At 41.9% G+C, this 9,499-nt stretch overlaps 2 protein-coding genes across 2 annotated transcripts; both read right to left on the minus strand.

Moving 5' to 3' along the window:
- Positions 1–373: 373 nt before the first annotated feature.
- LOC104159602 (kelch-like protein 23) lies at positions 374–3,033 on the minus strand. Its single transcript, XM_009697555.1, has 3 exons — positions 2,055–3,033; positions 907–1,318; positions 374–686 (listed from the first exon to the last, which is right to left on the minus strand). The coding sequence occupies exons 1-3, from the start codon at positions 3,031–3,033 to the stop codon at positions 374–376; spliced, it is 1,704 nt and encodes a 567-aa protein (XP_009695857.1).
- A 2,714-nt stretch (positions 3,034–5,747) lies between these two features.
- LSM7 (LSM7 homolog, U6 small nuclear RNA associated (S. cerevisiae)) lies at positions 5,748–9,304 on the minus strand (the record flags this gene model as incomplete). Its single annotated transcript, XM_009697567.1, has 3 exons — positions 5,748–6,387; positions 7,589–7,660; positions 9,214–9,304. Coding segments are annotated over 3 exons (306 nt in total), but the record flags the coding sequence as incomplete, so codon positions are not given.
- Between the last annotated feature and the right edge of the window lie 195 nt (positions 9,305–9,499).

Here is a 9,499-nt window from a genome sequence, read left to right on the forward strand (position 1 = left end):
CTGCTGAAGATTCCCTTGACACACATTTCGTTTTTTATTTTACTCTTACAATACTTTCAAACACTGATGCAATGACTTTCCTGTCTCTCCTAGCTGTTCAAAGGCCAGAGCGCCACAGAGGTTAAAGGTCAGAGCAGTTCTTTATTTAGCATCAACCCTAAGGAGTTTATGTACCGTAACAACACTGACCACTATTTCCGATGAAGCCCTGCACACTTTGTGTAGACAGGTATAAAAAAAAGACAAAGTTACAAAGGAACAGATCTATTTTCAAAATTAAAAAACTTCACAGACCAAACTTGACACAATCTAACTCCCATCAGCTGCACAGCACATGACTTTTTCTTTCTGGTTATGCTAGATCTGGCATCGCTTATGCCCACGCATCAAATCTTCGCACAGAGGCACACCCATGAATAGGGAGGGGGCAAGGGAGTTTGTTATCTATGACCTGGCACGTATCAGTGTAGGGATCAAAGAGGACTACAACAGGAAGGACACTGTTCCCCTTCCTCTGTCCAAGGAGATAAATTCGTCCATTCACAGTGCTACATCCCATGAAGAACTTCTGGGTCAAGCATTCCTCTTCTACCTCAGTCCATTCATCTGTCTCCACATCAAATCGGAAAGCTCCCCCTCCTATGGTGTACAGAGCACCATTCAGTGATGTGATGCAGAGGTCATACCTGGGAAGGAAGAAACCCTTGATCAGAATCAATAGAAACATCTGGCCCCTGAAATTCTGTGTGATCTTGGTCCTCATATCAAAAGTCTCGTTTAAAGAGAGAATCAGAGAAGTGTTGGTGGGACAGGACTTCTGGATTTCTCCAGTCCAACCTCTTCTCGGAGCAGGACCAACATTAGGACCTTTCTTCTCCTGCCAGGTCCAAGAAGATTATTTCTTACCTTGGAAGCGGGGAGAATGAGATGACGTCCCAGCTGTCCGTCTGTGTGTTCAGCCTTTGCACTCCATCATATACATGCCCATTTTCATCCAGGCCACAGACGACATAGATCCTGGTTCCCACACTGACTGCATCTCCTCTCTCCACAGGTTGAGCCATAGGACTCATGCTTTCCCACTCTGACTCCATCAAAGCCATGCGCTCCACTGCTGGGATTATCCCTTCATCTGTGCTCCCTCCAAGTACATACAGGTAGAGCCCTGCTCCTACTGCACAATGGCTATTGCGGGACTTCTTCATGGCAGGCCCTTCCAGCCAGCTATTGTCCAAGCAATTGTAGATAAGCACCCAGTCCACACTATACCACACAAACTCATCCCGGAAATATCCTCCTGTCACAAAAAGGAAGCTCCCTGGAAAGACAGCAGAGAAAAGCATCAGTGACCCAAATGCTGAAAACTGCTCCTGAGAACTAAGGTTCTCATTTCTCTCTGCGCTGTACCAATGAGGTGCAAAATCAGCAGAGAAAAAATTACTGCTCTTCGTATCTGTTTGCAGCATTTGATTCCTCATCTGCACAGATAAACTGGGCCTACAAGATGCAGTACGTCCTTCCAAGTCTGCTCTCACTCTCGAATCATGGAAACACTGGTTGGAAAGAACCTCTGAGGATCTCATGCCCAAACTCCCACTTGAAGTGGGATTATCACCAACACTAAATAAGGGAGCTATGGTATTGAGCTGTCTTGAAGGTCTCCAAGCTTGAAGATTTCACAAAATCCATGGGTAAGTTTAACTTAACGGCAACCATAAATCAGAAGTCACCATCTGTCAAAGCCACCATGAAAGAAAAGGCAAAAAAATATACTGCTTAAAGTGAAGCCATTAGACTCACGTCAGATAAAGCTAATGTAAGGAGTTCAATAGTTTCTGCTATATGAAAAGAAATATTCAGCCTTGTCTAACATTCTCCCAGGACTAAGGAAAACAAAACCATTCTTTGAATGAATATGAACACAAATATGAATGAGGTTTTAGCAACACTGAACAACACAGTTTTACAGGACAGGCAGCTGAACTCCCTGCATTTGGGTCTCTAAGCCTCAACTTCTGTTTGCATTTGCTCAGTCCCACTTCTCTGTAAGTTACCTACTGCTGCCACTGCGTACTGGGTGAGGTTCCTGCGCTGCAGTGGAGAACAAGCCTGCCAGGTCCCTGTTTTAGGTTGAAAAAGAAATAATTCTTGCTGTTCCTTGTCATGCTTTCCTCCCAGGACATATAAGGTGTCATAGCTCCGACCAGCGTAAGGACACAGTTCTGTATTTTGCCATCTGGGTGGAGGACAGCTGTCTAATTTCTTTATTAATCTGCAAAAGGTATCTGTCTCTCCAGGGCACTTGCTGCGTTTCACCAAGATATCGAGGAAGGACAAACTCAGAAAAGCAACCCTGACTTCGCCCACCAAATCCAGAAAGTCTTCCTCTCTCGTTGCTGGGTCCTCCATTGTCCACCTCATAATACTGTCAAAAACCACATCTTCTCGTGAAACGAAGAGGTCATCGCTTTTTAGGAGCTGCATCAGCATTTCTTTGGGTAGTGCCTTAAATTCTTCCTGGCATATCACATCCCCCCAGTGAGTGAGAGCCACATTCATAGCAGACATATACAGCTCTCTAAAGGCAAATTGCTGCGAGTAGGTCATCAGGCCCAGGCAGTTGGAAACATGCAGCTCTCTCTCCAGAAATTTCTCACACAAGAGTTTCACCCTGTCAAACTGAAAAAAATCAGCTGTTTCCAGTAAGCTGGTCACATTTTCTTGACCTATATGCACTTGGGCTGTGCGAGTGAACTCAAGTAACGCCTGAAAATGCACCGCATCAATCCCTCTGATCACTATATGGTGTTCAGAGCTCTCTCTTGCCCCTCCAAAAAACATGGCTTCAAAATAACGACTGTGTACTGAAAGTACCCTACGGCTGACCTGAAAGAGTCTCTCTCCGATCTCAAGAATTGTGTCTGCAATCATTTCTGCCTGAGGTCCCAGCTCCTCCGGTTCTTGTGCAGGCTCCATACTTCTTGACTGCCAGGCAGTTAAAATTAGCTCAGCCCTTAGGCAGCCTTTACTCATGTGAGGTCTCTGGAAACATGATCCCCCCCAGCTAGGATAAATACAAGATAAGCCAATCTTGTCCTAAAAATAGAGTGTTTTCTACCCTCCTGCTTTGCTCCTCAGTCTTTCCTGCTGCTTTCAGAGCAGCAATAGCAGGAGAGCTGTATAACCAAAAAACCCCAAAGATTTAATTAGCATCTACCTTAGCCAGGTAAGACCATAGCAAATTAGAGGAGAAACAACCAAAACCTTCCAAAGTGCTGACTGAATATCAAGAAGTTGTAGAAAAACACTGAACTCATTTGGAAAAAGGTATCCATTGCAATGCTTTTCACTTCTGCAAATGAAACACATAGGAAAGCTTGAGACTTCCAGGGAAAAACCACTCATTTCCCCAAAGCCACATCCTCCATCAGTTCAATACCAAATTCCAGATTGCTTGCTTGCAGTATTTAGAAAAATATTTATACTTTAGTAAGAGATGGGCGGAAGGAATGAGCCCCCAAAACCAGATGGCTGACACCTATTCGTTCATCCTCAATCTCAATGCACTAAATAAATATAGTCATAGTACAAGCAACAGCTCACCGATTCCATACAGTGAATTTTTCCAAAGGGTTTAGACCAAGCTACTAAGTGGAAAGATTTGCATAGTGACCTTGAACTAGTGGCCTTTATCCCAATGAGCCCATCCCAGCAAGACTCAGTCCCACTTCTCAGTGGAGTTCAGCAAGCAGAATAGCGCTATCTGGATCAAGAGCACCTTTTTTACCTGGAGCTTCTGTCCTACATTTCTGGAAGAGGCTTCTCTTGTAACAGCAAAACTGCCGTTACAAATGGTTTTATAAAGATTCACATTTAGGAATGAATTCAATAGAAAAGCTTATACACATTGAAAATTCAGCTATAGAATCATAGGAGAGAATCACAAAATACTTTGGGTTGGAATGGACTTTTAAAGGTCATCTAGTCCAACACCCCTGCCATGAGCAAGGACATCTTCAACTCAATCAGGTTGCTCAGAGCCCCATCCAACCTGACCTTGAATGTTTCCAGGGATGGGGCATCTACCACCTCTCTGGGCAACCTGTTCCAGTGTTTCACCACCCTCATTGTGAAAAATGTCTTTGTTATATCCAGTCTTAATCTACTGTCTTTTAGTTTAAAACCATTACCCCTTGTCCTATTGCAACAGGCCTTGCTAAAAAGTTTGTCCCCTACCATTTTCCTATTCATATTTTCAGATACTTGAATCCCAGATATAACCCAGAAGTCTGCACTGCAGACAAGACAGCCATGTATCTTGCAATGAAGACTGAACAACCTATCAACATTCCCCTCCCCAGAGTTTATGCACTTGATGCATGACTTCTGGCTGATCTTCCTCTACCCTCTGCATCTAGAGCCTGGAATCCACTCAAGGGAGCTTCAACACATCTGTTTCTGATGCTACACTCAGAAAACAAGAGAGTGCAGAGATGGTGCAGCATGTTATTGGTATTAACAACCAGCAATCTCTCTCCCACCTAAGGGACAGTTCAAGATTCTACTCAGGCTGATGGTGAGCAAATTCTGCTCGAGACGTTCTAAATAAGGAGTCTCTTGAACTGTGCAATTGCATGAAGAACAAGTTTTGCAGCGTTAGAAAAAAAATTACATTGGAAGGAGCATGACTCTACAGACAGATCTGTGAAGCACTCAAGTTTACACAGGCAATATGCCACACAAGACAACTGGTCTCTAGTTTCATAGCCTCCTGGAAAAGTCAGATACACTGAACTGGAATGTATTTACTTGTTCCCATTTATTTACTTCAAGTTCCCATTCATTTCAGTGCTGACTCAGGAAAGCCTATGAACAGGAGTACAGTGCTGTTGCCAAAATGAACAGCAAATACAACCTGTCCTTGGCATGTTTTCTTGACAATCTCTAGGAATAAGACTGCTGCTGCCACCAAAACAATTTACTCTGCCACAGCGTCCTCATAAAGGGTCCTCAGGAAAAGCAGGTGGCAGAAGCAGGTTACATACAACCCATGGGCACATATCCTCTACTAGACAGTCTTTAAAATGTTCGACAGAAATGCACCAGTCCTCAGAAAAGGGACCAGATGCTCTCAGTCATTTCTCATTTATTTCCTGTCTTAGAGTGGAGCACAGCTTCTGATCTGGTCCCTCCTGATTTTGCTGTGTTTATGTACCTCTTGAACAAATTTCATTTAGATTTACAACTGTGGAGAACTGCAATGTCAGTTGTACAGCACTTTTTCAGACTAGAAAACAGACATTTAGGAACAGATTAATTTGTATTTATTCACTCAAAACTCCTCAAATCTTGCTATTTCTGCAGTATAAAAAAAATAAAAATGTTTACTTACAAATCAAGTTATAACAGGCAGAACTACAAGTGGATAGCTACAATAAAATATGCAGTATTTCCAGACACTGCCTACAATTACACATTAGGATCTTAAATATTCTTCCCCTAAAATTACAAGTATCAAATAGATACTTCTGTAAGGTTCATGTCACTCATGTAAGTATCATCCTAGAAGTTAGTCCAGTCCTCCTGTAGAAATGTGGGAGCCTTCTGATACACAGATCACAGCCCACAAGATGTGGAACAAGTGCTAGAAAAGATATTCTCAGCTACATAGCTTGTAAAGGCGATGACAACATACTAGACAAGGAAAGTAATTTTCCTGCAGGCACTGGAGCAAGCAGGCAAGAGACTGAACGCAACAGCAGGAAGACTACAATGCAATGCTTCCCAGTCGAGTACTGACATCTAAGAGGAAGAAAGCCATGTTCTAATGTATTTAGGCTTTAGATTAATTTAGATTAAATACATTTTTAATGTATTTTAAAATGTAAATAATATAACCAATATTCAGGGCATTCTTTACTAATTTTATGTGGTTGTTTCACAAGTCACAAGATCAAGAGGGTCTCAGACAATTCCATGACAATATATTCTCTCCTGTGAGCTCTAAACAATGCAGTTACATATTTATTTGGGGTGGAGGCAAGGGAATCAGAACTTACTTCTCACACACCATGCCCCATCTTCTCACCATTTATGGAAAGCCACAAAAATAAAAGTTGACCATTCTTTCACACTAACAAATACATTCAAATTCCTCCCCAAAAACAGGAAGGTTCTCACACACTGATCATTTTCTCCAATGATTTGCATCCTCGAACTCTTCAGAGACAATCCAAAGAAAGCATTAGCCATCTTGCTGCTGAATGAAAGGGTTTGGAATCGCTTCCATTCCATCCTGTGGACAAATAAGAACTACAGAAGTCCCTCTGCAGACCACAAGTCCCAGCTGACGTGTGTCTTCTGTTAATTTGTATTGATCATCTGGATCTGAAAAGTAGAAATGCATGGTTACAATGGCAACATAAGGAAAAGAAACCAAATGCCATCAGCTTCAAAAGGCACAGACACACTTTTTTTTTTCAGGCATCTCTGCATTGTTTTATTGAACACATGGACTATAAAAGTGATGCAGCAGTAATATCTGATGTCTTCAAGACATTACTGATTTACTAATTTTCAAAAGTCGCACATGCCACAGTGAGCAATAAAGAACTTCACTTTGTATGCAAAGCAGAACACATATCTTTTAAAGAATTCAAAGGCCCTTTCATTCATCTAACCAAAAGCACAAAAACAAGTGATTAAAAAAGCTCCTGGTCCCATTTCAAATGCCATTATAGACAAATGTTTTGGGATCAATGCAAATCAGAAAAAGACCCTGACTTCAGAATACACTAAGTACAGAATGTACTGGTCCATTCCCAGACTAAGCCAAGCAAGGCTGTGGATGGGGACAGACAGACAGATACTTAACACAGCAATAGCCAATTCTACTCTCCTTGAGATGTCGATATATTTGATAAAAATGCACTACACTCATCTTTTAAAACTCCCTTCTAAGAGCAAAATTAAAGCTTCAGGTGCTTGCTTGTAAGCAGGTAAGAGAACACTCTTCAAAAACACTGTCCTATCATATGATGAATTTTGTTTCAGAGAGCAGAAAGGGAAGTGGGAGTATTTATCCTTTGACAGGAAAAAGAAACAAATTATAAGAAAAAACCCCTACCGCTGTATTAGCTTTAAGAAGCTACAGAAGGCTTTAGTTCCACAGAAAAGCAAAGGTTGCATTTAGAGTAGAGTTCAGGACAGTAAGATACCAGCTCTTTCCTGAAAGGCTTTTCCTGCTTTGAGCAAACTGGCAACCCTCCAGCAGTATAAACAAAAGCAAAGGCAAATCCTTATCTGAACCAAGACACACTATTTTATTCACACTTCAGAGGACAAGAGCGGCAAATGAGTTAGAGGAGCTGAAGCAAGGACTACCAAGAATGTTCTACCATAGGGAATGTGCTTAATCTAACTTCTGTTAGGTTAACCCTTTCTTTACAGCTTAGTTATTACAAACACGTCTCAGTTCAGATGATGTCAACCTGCAGTTTCTGGTTATTCACTAACTAAAGTAAGACTTCCATTAAGAAAATTATTTGGGGGCGGGGGGGGAGCTTTACACAGATAGCATATTACTTACCTCGCATATATTCAATGGTACCATCAAGCACAAGGTTCAGAAGAGGGTCAAATCCTTTCAAGACACCACTTGCTATTGAAGACCACACACAAAACAATGATTAGAGATCAAAACCAGGTATACAGCGACACAAGACCGTGTGAAGGACACATTCAGTTCTCCAGCCCTGTTCCCTCCTTCAAGCAAGGCTATCAAGCAAATGAGACCAACGATATTAAACAGTACCCTCTTTATCAAAGTGCAAATGTACAAGAACCCAGTTTGTGTTCAGCCAACTGAAACTTACAGGTTTTTCAACCAATTCTTCAAAATGCTCTTCAAGACACTAACATTTTTGTTTTCAGCCAATTTCCGGGGCATTTGAAGAATACTCGAGCATAACAAATCAATACAAGTCACATCACAAAAGAAAAAAAAAGAAAACCCAACCCCAAAACCAAATAAATACCCTTAGCAAAGGGATATGGCAAAAATTGAGGCAAGATTGTAATATTTTAAAGTGTTTTCCTCTGAAAACCCATCTTCCAGGTGCCCTCCTGGAACATAATCTCTTTACCATAAGCACTGCCTTCACAGGAATGCTCTGCAGATAGACAAGCACTTTGTCCTACAACAAAACACGATTCCACAAGACTGGTCACTAAGTAAATCGCAAGACTACACACAATGATCTCCCAGTTTGAAAAATACTTGTTGATTACCAGCATTATTATCATTGCTAACAGCCTAAAACAAAGAAGAAACTCTTACAATCCCAGGTGTTATAGGAAGATCATAAAGGAACTTGGTGTGAATTTTTTGAGAAGAAAATCTAAAGCAATAGATTCAATGGAATTGTCAACTGCCCCAAAACTTAAAACAAAAACAAAACAAACAAAAAAACCCCAACAAAACACACACAAAACCCACACTTATCAGTAAGGAGTCCAAGTACCTTCCAAAACCTCAGAAGCATCAAGTCCCAGTGGAGTTTTAAAAGAGATTTTAAAAGCAGACCGTGTTTGCTTTGCAAAAGCTTCTGCTGAGCATCTCCCACGCAGCATGCTGCTAACTTTCAGACAAACAAGTGGTCTGCAGGTGGCACTACCAGCTGCATCGGGGTGGATAAGGGGGGAGTGGGGGTTGAAACCACGACACAAGAGCCTCGAAAGTGATGAAAAGACATGGTGAAATATATAGAAATAATCTATGAACTCCAGGTACATTTAGTATGTTAACAGATTAAAGGGATGACAAGCGGATTAATCGTTAACACCCGCAAATGTTTTTTTACTACTTTAAGTGCACCCTTACAATGTGAAAAAACAGCCAAAAGAAACAAGACAGTTGAAAACAACTATTAAAAGAAGATGAAGGAAAGGTGCATGGATGAAACAAAGATAAAATTGCAGCCAGGGGATTAATGGAAAAGTTAAAGGAGACAAGCTTCACACTGGTAACAGCAAACAGTAGCAAATAAAAGCACCTGCTACTCATCATCTTTCCTTGAAAGAAAGCAGCACGACCACACAGGAGACAAGAGCCGATAAAAGCAAAGAGCACGGAAAAACGCCGAAAGGCAAAGTAAGCTTCATCCTGCAAAGGCACACGCCTCATCCCCGGCCCGGGGCCGAGCACTGGCTCACCTTCTCTGCCGCCTTGGAACTTCACTCGGATTGTTTTGTCGATGTATTTGGAGAGGTCTAAAATACTCTCCTTCTTCTTCTTCTCCTTATCCTAAAAGAGAGGAGCGAGGGCAATCTGATTTAAAAAAAACCCTCTCCTGCCCCGCCCTTCCGCCCCCCCGGTTACACACATACTCCGTAACACTTCTTTTTGTTACGCTGTTTACGATACGGCTACGGAAACCGCCCCAAGACAGAACACGGCGCGAAGGAAGAGCAAGAGCACAGGGCTGACTGGCACGGCAGC

The sequence above is a fragment of the Cariama cristata genome, unplaced genomic scaffold (genome assembly GCF_000690535.1).
Source record: "Cariama cristata isolate BGI_N322 unplaced genomic scaffold, ASM69053v1 scaffold19080, whole genome shotgun sequence".
NCBI classification, from domain to species: domain Eukaryota; kingdom Metazoa; phylum Chordata; class Aves; order Cariamiformes; family Cariamidae; genus Cariama; species Cariama cristata.

Excerpts from the sequence above, each read along its gene's own strand:
- LOC104159602 (XM_009697555.1), bottom strand. The coding sequence starts at position 3,033 with ATGAGTAAAGGCTGCCTAAGGGCTGAGCTAATTTTAACTGCCTGGCAG. Across the intron at positions 1,319-2,054 it reads GTACGCAGTGGCAGCAGTAG|GGAGCTTCCTTTTTGTGACA; the intron begins GTAACTTACAGA and ends CTGTCTTTCCAG. Across the intron at positions 687-906 it reads TCATTCTCCCCGCTTCCAAG|GTATGACCTCTGCATCACAT; the intron begins GTAAGAAATAAT and ends CTTCCTTCCCAG.